The sequence below is a fragment of the Amblyraja radiata genome, chromosome 16 (assembly GCF_010909765.2).
Source record: "Amblyraja radiata isolate CabotCenter1 chromosome 16, sAmbRad1.1.pri, whole genome shotgun sequence".
NCBI classification, from domain to species: domain Eukaryota; kingdom Metazoa; phylum Chordata; class Chondrichthyes; order Rajiformes; family Rajidae; genus Amblyraja; species Amblyraja radiata.
In genome coordinates this window covers 51,163,296-51,176,145 of record NC_045971.1, presented here as the reverse complement: position 1 = coordinate 51,176,145, position 12,850 = coordinate 51,163,296, and the positions used below count along the sequence as shown (strand labels likewise).

The window sequence follows — 12,850 nt, the reverse complement described above, 5'->3', positions numbered from 1 at the left end:
CCCCCCCACCCCCTGACCACCCACCACCCCTCCAACACCCACAACCCCCCCCCCCACACACATCGCCCCGTCCCCAGTCCACCCACCTGCCTTCCTCTGGCCCCAACCCCCATCCCTGCCGGGTGTTCACCATCCCCCCCGACCTCCCCCTCGCCCACACCGAACGGTCTGTCCTCAGCAGAGGTCTTACCTTTGTCCCCCTCCGCCCCATCTCAATGAGTTCCGCGCCCACCATGACTTGGAGCGCTTCTACCGTCGTCTCCTCCTCACAGCGCACTTCCATGGGAAGGAGTCCTCGCCCCCCAATGATGACCCCTTTTCCCGTCTCCAATGCACCCCCTCCTCGTGGAACCCCCTCGTATTGTCCCGGCTCTGGAACTATTTATCCAGAACTGCCGCCGCGACGTCAAACGCCTCAACTTCTCCACTCCCCTGTCTCACTCCAATCCCCCCCCCCCCCCTGAACGCACTGCCATTGAATCACTCTACAAAAACCCAGATCGGGTTATCAAACCAGCCGACAAGGGAGGTGCCATGGTAGTCTGGCGCGTCGATCTCTACAAAGCTGAGGCCACGCGCCAACTCTCGGACACCTCCTCCTACTTTCCCTTGGACCATGACCCCACTGACGAGCACCAGGCCACCATATCTAGCACCATCACCGACTTCATCAATTCCCACGCCCTGCCCGACCAAGCTTCCAACCTCATCGTTCCCCAGCCCCGCACGGCCCGTTTTTACCTTCTCCCCAAAATCCACAAACCCGGCTCTCCCGGCAGACCCATTGTCTCTGCCTGTTCGTGCCCCACCGAACTCATCTCCACATACCTTGACTCCATAATATCCCCCTTGGTCAAATCCCTTCCCATCTATGTTTTAGACACATCAGACACTCTCCGCCGCCTCCACGCATTCCACTCTCCAGGCCCTCACCCCCTCATCTTCACCATGGATGTCCAATAATAATAATGATGGATGGGATTTATATAGCGCCTTTCTAGATACTCAAGGCGCTTTACATCGCATTATTCATTCACTCCTCAGTCACATTCGGTGGTGGTAAGCTACTTCTGTAGCCACAGCTGCCCTGGGGCAGACTGACGGAAGCGTGGCTGCTAATCTGCGCCTACGGCCCTTCCGACCACCACCAGTCACTCACACACATTCACACACATTCACACACAGGCAAAGGTGGGTGAAGTGTCTTGCCCAAGGATACAACGACAGTATGCACTCCGAGCGGGATTCGAACCGGCTACCTTCCGGTCGCCAGCCGAACACTTAGCCCACTGCGCCATCTGTCGTCCAGTCACTCTACACATCCATCCCCCACCAGGATGGCCTCAAAGCCCTCCGGTTCTTCCTCGACCAGAGGAGCAACCTATACCCGGCCACTGACACTCTCCTCCGCCTAGCGGAGTTGGTCCTCACCCTCAACAACTTTACGTTTGACTCCTCCCATTTCCTCCAAACACAAGGCGTAGCTATGGGCACACGCATGGGCCCCAGCTACGCCTGCCTCTTTGTCGGGTACGTTGAACAATCCTTGTTCAATACGTACCAGGGCCCCATCCCCGACCTCTACCTCCGTTACATTGACGACAGCTTTGGGGCCACCTCCTGCATCCACACACAACTGACTGACTTCACCCACTTCACCACCAACTTCCATCCGGCACTCCAATACACCTGGACCATTTCCGACACTTCCCTACCATTCCTTGACCTCACCATCTCCATCGCAGGGGACAGACTTCTGACCGACATACACTACAAACCAACTGACTCACATGGCTATCTGGACTACACGTCTTCCCACCCTGCCCCCTGTAAAGACTCCATCCCCTACTTCCAATTCCTCCGACTACGCCGCATCTGTTCCTAGGATGAGACGTTCCATACCAGGGCATCGGAAATGTCCTCGTTCTTCAGGGAACGGGGATTCCCCTCCGCCACCATAGATGAGGCTCGCACCAGGGTCTCATCCATACCCCGCAACACTGCTCTCTCTCCCCATCCCCGCACTCGCAACAAGGGCAGAGTCCCCCTAGTCCTCACCTTTCACCCCGCCAGCCGGCAAATACAACACATAATCCTCCGCCATTTCCGCCGCCTCCAACGTGACCCCACCACTCGCCACATCTTCACATCTCCCCCTATATCTGCCTTCCGCAAAGACCGCTCCCTCCGCAACTCCCTTGTCCATTCTTCCCTTCCCTCCCATACCACCCCCTCCCCGGGCACTTTCCGTTGCAACCGCAAGAAATGCAACACCTATCCCTTCTCCTCCCCCCTCGACTCCATTCAAGGACCCAAGCAGTCGTTCCAGGTGCGACCAAGGTTCACCTGTATCTCCTCCAATCTCATCTACTGCATCCGCTGCTCTAGATGTCAGCTGATTTACATCGGGGAGACTAAGCGGAGGTTGGGCGTATCGTTTCGCCGAACACCTCCGCTCAGTCCGCAATAACCTACCTGAACTCAGGCTCAGCACTTCAACTCCCCCTCCCATTCCCAATCCGACCTCTCTGTCATGGGTCTCCTCCATTGCCAGAGTGAGTGACACCGGAAATTGGTGGAACAGCACCTCATATTCCGCCTGGGTTGCTTGCGTCCGGATGGCATGAACGTTGAATTCTCCCAATGTTGCTAACCCTTGCTGTCTCCTCCCCTTCCTTAACCCTCGAGCTGTCTCCTCCCATCCCCCCGCCCTCGGGCCCCTCCTCCTCCCTTTTTCCTTCCTTCTCCCCCCACCCGTCTGAAGAATGGTTTCGGCCCGAAACGTCGCCTATTTCATTCGCTCCATAGATGCTGCTGCACCCAGCTGAGTGCCTCCAGCATTTTTGTGTACCTTCCACTCCATTTACTTCATCTACACTTCGTGCTATCTCGGTAAATAATGCAACATAATCAAGGACCACCTACACTCTGGTTATTATCTCTTCTCTCTTTTTCCATTGGATAGACGTTAAATAAAAACTTGAAAGCAGGTAGTTTTAGGAACAGCCTGTTCACAACTGACCTCTCACAGCTACGTTTTTATTACTGATCTCACAACCTACCTCATTATGAGTGTCGAGTGGTGGCGCCGTATTGTGTGGCAGCCTCACCTGCAGCTGTTCGTTCTTCACCCTTTTTCTTATTTTTAGTTTGTTAAAAAGTTTTGTTCTGGAGGCCTTAGTCTTTTTATGTGGGAAATGGGGGGGGGGGCGCGTTTTTTCCAATTCCTACCTGGGCGAGGATGCATTTCTCCTCTGAGCCGCACCTTTGCCCCCTCCGGATGACCTACCATTCGAATTGGCGCGGCCTTTCCTGCCGGAGTCGGCCAGCGCTGCGAGCCGTAGCTTGAGCACTGAGGCAGCATAGTGGAGCAGGGCGATGACTTGTGTGGAGCTCTGGAGTGCCGACTTGAACATCGTGGAGCTGTGGTCTGCGGAACTTCCAGCCGCGGAGGCGCTGACTTTAAACACCACGGAGCCTGGGATCTTTCATCGAGATCGCCAGTGTTGGAGCTCCGCCTACGGACTTCGGGAGCTGCGGTCTCCGGTAGGAAGCGGCTGTTTCGGAATTCCAAACCGCTGAGCGCGTTCTTCCGATGCCGGAGTACCTGTACCATCATCCCGGCGAGTGGGCCTGAAGCATCAGGCACCGTAGTGGCGACTGCGAAGGCCTCAATAGGCCCCACGTGTGAACATAGAGGATGTGACTGAACTTCGCTGCCTTCCCTCACAGTGCGAAATGTTGATTCCGCTGTGGGGGGTTGTTTTTTATGTTTAATGTTAAATTCTATAATGTTGTGTTTATTTTTATTTGTGTGCTGCAATGGCAACTCAAATTTCACTACACCAACTGGTGGATGTGACAATAAATGTCATTTGTCCTTGTTCTTTGTCCTTTTGTATGACCCTTGTTCCTTTTCTCAGTAGCTGTAACAATATATCCTTCACTTTGATTATTTTTCACTTTGCGCTAGTGTTGTACTTGTAATATAGCTTAATTGCACTCATCTATCATATCATCTTACTATTAAACCTCCACCTCCCCGTCTCCCCACTCTCTCCCTCCCTCTCTCCCCCTCCCCCTCGTTCTCTCTCCTCTCTCTCCCCCTCTCCTCTCTCTCTCTATCCCCCCCCCTCTCTCTCTCTCCCTCCCTCACTCTCACACTTTCCTTCCCCTCCCCCTCTCCCCTAATACCGCCGCCGCAGACAAGCGCAGTTGAAAAGGCGCCGTCGGGCCCGTCACAGGGGACGCCATCATCTCCGTCTCCCCCGATCGTCTGTCACGCTTGCTTTTGAAGAACTTTCTCCTCGCGGCCTGCTGTGCTATGTTCCACGCTCAGCGAGTGAAGTCACGCTCCCTGCCCCGGCTCCTTCCTCCAGCAGCTAACCGCCCTCCCCTCCCCCACTCCCCCTCCCTCCCATCTCCACTTCCTCCCCCCTTCCTTCCCTCCTTCTCCTCTCCCCCCTCCTACCCACCCCGCCCCTCCCCCCCTTTCCCTCCCCCTTTCCCCCTCTCTCTCCCCCTTTCCCCCTCTCTCCCCATTCCCCCTCTCTCCCCCCTTCCCCATCTCTCTCCCCATTCCCTCCTCTCTCCCCTTCCCTCCTCTCTCCCCCTTCCCCCCCTCCCCCCCTTCCCCCCTCTCCCCCCCTTCCTCCTCCCACCCTCTCCCCTTCCCCCCTCTCCCCTCCCCCCCACTCCCCCTTCCCTCCTCCTCCCCCCATCTCCCCCCTTCCTTCCCCCTTTTCCTCTCTCCCCCTACCCTTTTCCACCTCTCTCCCCTCCCCGCCTCTCTCCCCTTCCCCCGCCTCTCTCCCCTTCCCCCCTCTCTCCCCTTCCCCCCTCTCTACCCCCCTTTTCCTCTCTCCCCCTCCCCCTTTCCACCTCTCTCCCCTCCCCGCCTCTCTCCCCTTCCCCCTCTCTCCCTTCCCCCTCTCTCCCCTTCCCCCCTCTCTACCCCTCCCCCCTCTTTCCCCTCCCCCTCTCTCCCCATCCCCCTTTCCTTCTCCCCTTTTCCTCTCTCCCCCTCCCCCTTTCCACCTCTCTCCCCGCCCCGCCTCTCTCCCCTTCCCCCTCTCTCCCCTTCCCCCCTCTCTACCCCTCCCCCCTCTTTTCCCCTCCCCCCTCTCTCCCCTCCCCTCCTCCTTCCCCCCTTTTCCTTTCTCCCCCCCTCCTCTCCCCCTCCCCCTCTCCCTATTTATCCCCTCTCCCCATTCCCCCCCCTCTCCCCCTCCCCCCTCTCCCCCCCCCCCCCCTCTCCCCCTGTCCCCCCTCTCCCCCTCCCCCCTCCCCATTTCTCCCCCTCTCCCCACTCCCCCCTCTCCCCCTCCCCCTCTCTCCCCTCCTCCCCCCCCCCTTTCCCCCCCCTCTCCCCATTTCCCCCCTTCCCACATTCCCCCCCCCCTCTCCCCCCTCCCCCCTCTCCTCCCCCTTTCCCCCTCTCCCCATATCCCCCCTCTCCCCCTCCTCCCATTTTCCCCCTTCTCCCCCTTCCCCCCTCTTCTCCCCTCCCTCTCCCCTTCCCCCCTCCCCCCTCTCCCCCTCCCCCCTCTCCCCCACTCCCCCCTCTCCCTTTTCCCCCTCCCCCCCCCCCCCCTCTCCCCCATTCCACCCACTCCCCCCTTCCCCCCCCCCCCCCCTCTCCCCCTCCCCCCCTTTCCCCCCCCCCCTCTCCCCTTTCCCCCATCTCCCCATCCCCCCCCCTCTCCCCTCCCCCCCTCTCCCCATCTCCCCCCTCCCATCCCCCCTCTCCCCATCCCCCCCTCTCCCCATCCCCCCTCTCCCCCCCCCCTCTCCCCATCCCCCCCCCCCCATCCCCCCCTCCTCCCCTCCCCCCCCCTCTCCCCCTCCCCCCCCTCCCCCTCCCCCCCTCTCCCCCTCCCCCCCTCTCCCCCCCTCTCCCACTTCCACCCCCTCCCCCCCTCCCGCCCCCCCTCCCCTTGCCTTAGAAACTGCCTACCCTCCCCATTTCCCCCATCTCCCCATTCCCCACGCCCCCCCCATCCCCCCCCTCTCCCCATTCCACCTCTCTTTGTCCCCATTCCCCCCTCTCCCCACTCCCACTCCCCCACTCCCCCCCATCTCCCCATCCCCCCCCCTCTCCCCATACCCCCCCCTCCCATCCCCCCCCTCCCACTCCCCCCTGTCCCCTACGCCCCCCCCTCTCTCCCAATTCCCCCCCCCTCTTTCCCCACCGCCCATCTCCCATCTCCCCTATCCCCCCATCCCCCCCCCCCTCTCCCCATCCCCCCCATCTCCCCATTCCCCCCCCCATCTCCCCCCCCATCGCCCCCCCCTCTCCCCATTTCCCCCCCCATCGCTTAATCTGAAAATTGTTTAATTATTCAAATTGTTCACAAATCTGAGATATTTTTAAAAATCTAACGAGCTGATGACGTCACAATGGCTCTACACCTCGCGGCCATCTGCGCAGAGTTTCAAAGCGCAGCCTGCTGTGCACTGTTTTTGCAAACACTGCAAGTTATGTTAACCCTCTTCACTCTCCCCCCTCCCTTCCCCCCCCCTCTTCCTTTCCTCACCACTCCCCCTCTCACCCCGTCTTGCTGTAAACATTTTAAATCGCCCATGTGGGTTTTTACATACAAAATGAAAACGCATCTGAAGAAAAATTTACAGCCAGATTAATCACTTCTGAGACTTTTTAGATACCAAAGGAATCAAGAAAAAACACAAATAATGCCTTACTGTTGATGAAATGCAGTGAGCAAACGCGATAATTCCCAATATTTTCAATTCCGTTATCTGCACAGCCAATGTTTACCAAGCACTTTAGCTGTTGATATCCCTTCAGCTCTCGCTTCTCTTTACCTTCATTTCGCTTCACTTTTGGAATTCTAAAGTTGGGTACATGTGTCTCACACTTACCCCGACTTCCACAATTTTTTTCAGCGCAAAAATTCAACATGTTGGCGTTTTTTAACAGATAGGAAAGTACGCGTTTCTTGCATTAATAACATATACCGGAAGTTACGGATGTCCTCCAGATGGATTGAGCGGCTCCGTGCGTCAAGTCCTATCACCCAGTGACCTTACGTGCAACCCCCCTATAGCACACACTATCTTAATACCCGTAATAATAATAAACCAATACCAGGAACTTGTTATTTATTGTTCAAGGCCTTTTGTATGGCTTAAACCAATCAAGAAAACCAGCTTTAATTGTGCCTCTGTGGGTAACATTTCATTTTTCACCTTGAAACCAGAGGCTGAAGAGCCAGGCTGAAGAGCATCCCTAAAGACTCGAGTTCTGAGGAAGTGCTGTCATCGTAGAGTGCGCTGCTTTTTCAGGCAAGGTGTTAAACCGAGCAATGAAAGCCCTCATGGAAGATCTGATTGAAGACCTAACGCTATTTCCTGATTATGATCAGGATTCCCACACCACATAAAGAGAAAACGCGCATAATAATTGAGGGAGCGTTCTAAGCACAAAGTGTGTCAGCAGAACATTCCAATTAAATAATAAAGCTCGTTGGGAGGTCCTTTTCTCATAATTATCAAAATATAATAATCTCTTACCTTTTCTAAATAAATGATCAGTGATCCTGCTGTAGACAATGCCTTGTCTACCTCAAATCTTGAAATATACTTCTCAATTCCACCTTTAAGCTGGAAGGATGATAGAATATTTGTTTTAATGCATGGTTTGTAAAAAGAAAAGTTCAATGAGAAAATGGCAATCTGATGTAAATATAAATCCATTATGTGTTTTAAAAGTCTCAAACCCACTTGGTGGTAGTAGCAGAGTTCAGGAGGCAGCTGAGCAAAAGGCTCCGAGGAAAGGGAGTACAATTAGTTTGGATTCAACTTGAATTGGGAGTAGCAATTGAACTGAAGGGTGGGAAAAATACCAGTGTGGTGAAATTGAGGGGGACAAGGTTCGCAGCAGTGGGTGAGAATCAGTAGATAAACATTTTGCTTCAAATTCTTTGAACATCTCTTCCAAATTAATATTTCAGTGAAAGGTTCTCCCTGACCCGATTCACTGTGTGCATTGTTTGATTTAAACTGAGATGACATTGTTCAATCAATCAAGATACCTGGAGTATTAAAAACAAGGAACTCCAGATACTGGTTTACAAAACAATAAACAAAAAGTGCAGGAGTAACCGTTAGGGACCCAACCCAAAACGTCACCTATTCATGTTCATCGGAGATGCTGCCTGACCCACTGAATTGCTCCCGCACTTTGTGTATTTTTCTAATCCAGAATAATATGCAGACATGGTTTACAGTTGTTAGGTTATGGTTATTGCCCATGTCGAATGTCTCAAAATCATTAGAACACATCCCTTTTATATCCTTGCAGATACAAGAACATTTCCTCAATATAAATTGAAGTCGTTCTTAATGAATTAAAACACCACATACCTGATTCAGATCAGAGAAATCTGGAGTGAATCCAGTTAACATGGAAATATCTAAAATACCCATTGAGGTGTTTGTTGCTCCAAGGTAGCTGTAAAATACAAATTAAAATAGATTAGTAACAAGACAGATCTCGGGACTTAACAACAAGAGAAAGCAGAGAGCCAAATGAAGGTGCTTCCAGTATAGACACTCTCAGCAAGAACACTTCCAGTGATGAGTACGTCTTAATTAGTAGCATATTACGTAAAGGACTCAGCAGAAAACTCCCAGTGTTGCACAGATTGCTCTGATATATCTTGTGAAATTTTGTTTACAAATTATTTTCAAAATAAATCAATCATTCGGCACTGTTCCATTCTGTGAATTTACTCAATCGTGGTGGAGACTACCCTCATAATCTGTAACGTTGACTTCAATTTGTACAATGCGTGGAGGTTCTCAGACTTAGAGAGGTTCTCATCCTCCTGTCAATGGGATCAGTGGATATTGTAGTTATATAACCCTTTACTCCCATCCAAAGGTCAATGGCCAAGAAACCATACCATCTTAGAAGCCTTAGGATGTTCGGCATGTCCCCTACAACTTGTCCCTCACCATCGTCCCAGCTGTTATCACGCAAATGAACCATCCTATCGCAAACTTTATGAACCACTCTATCAACAGCTAGAGAGCGGTCCTGACCTACCATCTACATTGGAGACCCTTGGACTATCTTTAATCAGACTCTACTGGACATTATCTGACACTAAACGCTATTCTCTTTATCCTGTATCTGTACATTCTGGATAGCTTGATTGTAATCATGTCGTGTCTTTCCGCTGACTGAAAAGCACACAATCAAAACATTTTTCACTGTACCTCCATACACGGGACACTAGACTAAATTAAATACCATCTTTTTCTCCAACAACACCGGCATATAACCCACTGTCCTGGCATGTGTAGTCTCACAGAAGTAGTGTAACTTACTGACCCTGATGACATTTCTCTTTATCTGAAGGTAAAAGCTGAATTTTACTTCGGAGTCACGTGAGTGATTCCGTGAAGAAGCCCCGCCAGTCCGCATGCGTGTATTACGTCATCCGCACTGGCGAGGTACCGGCCACACAAAAACAAGCCCGTGAATCGGGCAAGGAGGATAAACCTCCCAATAAAAACGACGTCTGTGGACGTCTGGTAAGATGGAGCACCTGATAGAAGGAATGCTCCATCACGACAGGCTCCAGGAGGAGCTTCATAGCCAAGAAAGGCTGTTTGAGCGCAGCTCCAGCATGACATGCTCCAGGTAAGGAGCTTTATATATCCTGAGACTGGAGGTATTGGAAAACATACCTCGGCATAAACCAAAAAAGGTTGTTTGAGTGCAGCTCCAGCATGATATGCTCCAGTTAAAGAGGCTTTATATCCTGAGTTTGGAGGTATTGGAAAAGCATACCCCAAGGCATAAAGCCAAGCAAGGCTGTTTGAGCGCAGCTCCAGCATAATATGCTCCAGCAAAAGGAGCTTTCTATCCTGAGGTAGAGGCTGACTCTGAGGTTGGAGGTATTGAGGTACTGAGGGATGATCAGCCATGATCATATTGAATGGCGGTGCAGGCTCGAAGAGCCGAATGGCCTACTCCTGCACCTATTTTCTATGTTTCTATGTTCCTATTGGAAAGCATACACCAAGGCATAAAGTCAAGTAAGGATGTTAAGCACAGCTCCAGCAGGATATGCTCCAGCAAACTCTGGTTGCAGCACCTGGTCATGGCTGTCTAGAAACCCTCCCTCTATGAAAGAGAGTACCAGTAGTCACTGTAACCAACTTCAAAATTCTAAAAGCATGTCTGTGGAACGTCCTGGAATAAATGCGTATGGATACAAGGGAATCCTCGCAAACGAAGGTGGAAAATACCCGGAAGGGTCTAGAGTTCCCCTCATGCTATTAAATGTCGGAAATAAAAAACGCTTCAGGGGTGACATTAAAATAAACCGCTGAACTTTCTCTTACAACAATTAGATTTATTCATTATTGGGATTACTCTTAACTATTAATTAGCCTGCGAATCCGCTCCAATGTAAGAGATTGGAATTAATAGGAGCCTCGAACAATCTTGTTGTGATAAAACAGCCTACAAGTCATTAATAGGCTGTGGGCCGAGCATCAAAAATGTGTCTAGAAATCAGTTTTCGTGACCCAAGTCACCAAACTACATGACATTTTCCACAGATTTAGATGAAATATAATTGAGAAGGAAGTCATAACTCGTCATTGCCAAACGTTGCACATTAATTAATTAAACTAATTAGAAAATGAGACCGGGAAAAAATGCGTCATCTAGTGGCCAATGCCCGTATTACATCATGGGCAGCCTATTTCCGTATTGCAGTCCATTTAAACTATATATTAAAAATTAAATTAAATTTCTTTATTTATATAGCACATTTTTAGTCAACTTGCATTGACCCCAAAGTGCTTCACATAATTACATCCACACACACAGGCAAAGGTGGGTGAAGTGTCTTGCCCAAGGACACACACAGGCAAAGGTTGGTGAAGTGTCTTGCCCAAGGACACAACGACAGTATGCACTCCAAGCGGGATTCGAACCAGCTACCTTCCGGTTGCCAGCCGAACACTTAGCCCATTGCGCCATCTGTCGTCCCAACATATATATGTCTGTAACCTGTAAATATGAATGTAATCATATTTTGTGTGGACAGGCTCTAAAGAGTGGAGGGGCAGAAGCTGCAGAAAAATAATCTCATATTACTTCGGTCTGCATGGACTTCAATTCATAAAATGTCAATCTCTTCTTAATGTCAACGAGCCTTACACTGTAATTTACTGCCATAGATAAGACTTCAAGTTCAAGTGCAGGAGAAGAGGGTGCAGAATAGCTAGAGAAATAAACATCTCATAGTACCTAGGTCTGCATGGGCTTCCATTCATAAAGTGTCAAACTCTATTTAATGTCAACGAGACTTACACTGTAATTTACTACAATTGATAAGTTATTTCAAGAGGCTACAGAAAAAAAATCTCATAGTCATTAAGTCTGCATGGACGTCAATTCATAAAATTTCAACCTATTCTTAAAGTTAATGCATTTTGTTAATTAATAAATGAATTAATAATTGTTAATAAATAATGTTAATTGATCTTAATAAAATTCCACCTCCAGTTTAAATTCAATTTGGAATATTTTGGAGGACCAAGAAACCAAGAAGAATGTTAATGAGAATACCAATAGGTTACTACCATAGAAAAACTAGTTCAAGTTCACATATCACCAATTCATTTCTACAGAAACATCAACCATTTCTCACTGCAATGGACGCATATAAACTGCGATCAATATCCCTCCGTTTTTCTCCCGTTATCGGTGCCTGAAGACGCCCGCTACAGACGGCACTTTGTACAGCCTCCCCCCCCCCGCCCGCGGAGTTGTACCGCGGCTCCGCGTTCGCGAATCGGCCGCTTATTAATTGAGACCGCGGCTTCACTATACCGCGAGTACCGCTCCCCGCGATCGGAGCACTTTTTCCCGGTAAGTTATCGCAGGCAGCTCCGAGATTAGCTGTTAAAGACTTATTACTCTACAACAGGCTGGCATCAGTGACAATGTTTAATTGACTGTGTTATGGATAAATATAGTTTAGGGCCTCAACTTCATGAATGAATGAATGATTGAATGAATTTATTCACATTATAAAAGGATGCAATTAAATTAATTAAAATCCATACAGATAGATTTTCATAAATTCAGACTTTAGATCTTGCCTTTCAGTTAGAGTTGATTCCTGGCTGTCTTAATCTTTGTGTTGGAGCACTTCAGCAGCGACTTTGCTTTCAAGGCTTTCTTCCACTTCCATCCACTTAGCAGCACTTTCTTCAGCCTTTTTAATGCTTTTCTCACTAAATTCAATTACCTGATGCAACTTTCCACGACATTTATTCCACAGTACAACAAATCGGAATCTACAGTAAAACAAGCAACTGTGAAGCCCCCTCAGCCATTTTGTGTGCTAGCCTGAAGCAAAGCGCGTGATTGGCCAACTGGCAGACAACTCGATGTTAAACGTGCTTTGATTGGACTAAAACCACACAAAAAAATTCCGGTTTTTCTCAATTTAATAAAAATGTACAAGTCTTGTTCATGACGAGTTTCAGGGGTGATTTATATGATTTTTTTACACAATATGTGAACATTTAATGTAGTTTGGTGACTTGGGTCACGAAACTGCAGAATAAAGCTCCTCGGCCCACAGCCTATAAGTATAATTGGACAATATAGTGGCTGGAATTCAGCTGTGCAGAGTGGTAATCTCAAATGCCATGTAGGTCTTGAGACAGACCTTATGCTTTCACCAGCTGAAGCTACCAAGGTCATTATGGTAGACGAACAGTATTCGGCGTTGCTCCAGTAATCTGATCTGTAAAATTTCAGTTATATTATAACTGATGGGGCTCTAAGGTGGAA

The 12,850-nt window shown here is 50.1% G+C and overlaps 1 protein-coding gene and 1 pseudogene across 1 annotated transcript in view; both read right to left on the bottom strand.

Moving 5' to 3' along the window:
• The window catches only part of LOC116982309, a 999,615-nt pseudogene that overhangs the window by 162,166 nt on the left and 824,599 nt on the right, over positions 1-12,850 (bottom strand).
• The window catches only part of LOC116982210 (complement C3-like), a 146,745-nt gene that overhangs the window by 29,223 nt on the left and 104,672 nt on the right, over positions 1-12,850 (bottom strand). Inside the window, exons 34-35 of the mRNA XM_033035505.1 lie at positions 8,386-8,473; positions 7,534-7,623 (exon numbers count right to left, since the gene is read on the bottom strand). Of these exons, the coding sequence (XP_032891396.1) occupies positions 7,534-7,623; positions 8,386-8,473 (178 nt within the window). The remainder of the gene's footprint in view (positions 1-7,533; positions 7,624-8,385; positions 8,474-12,850) is intronic.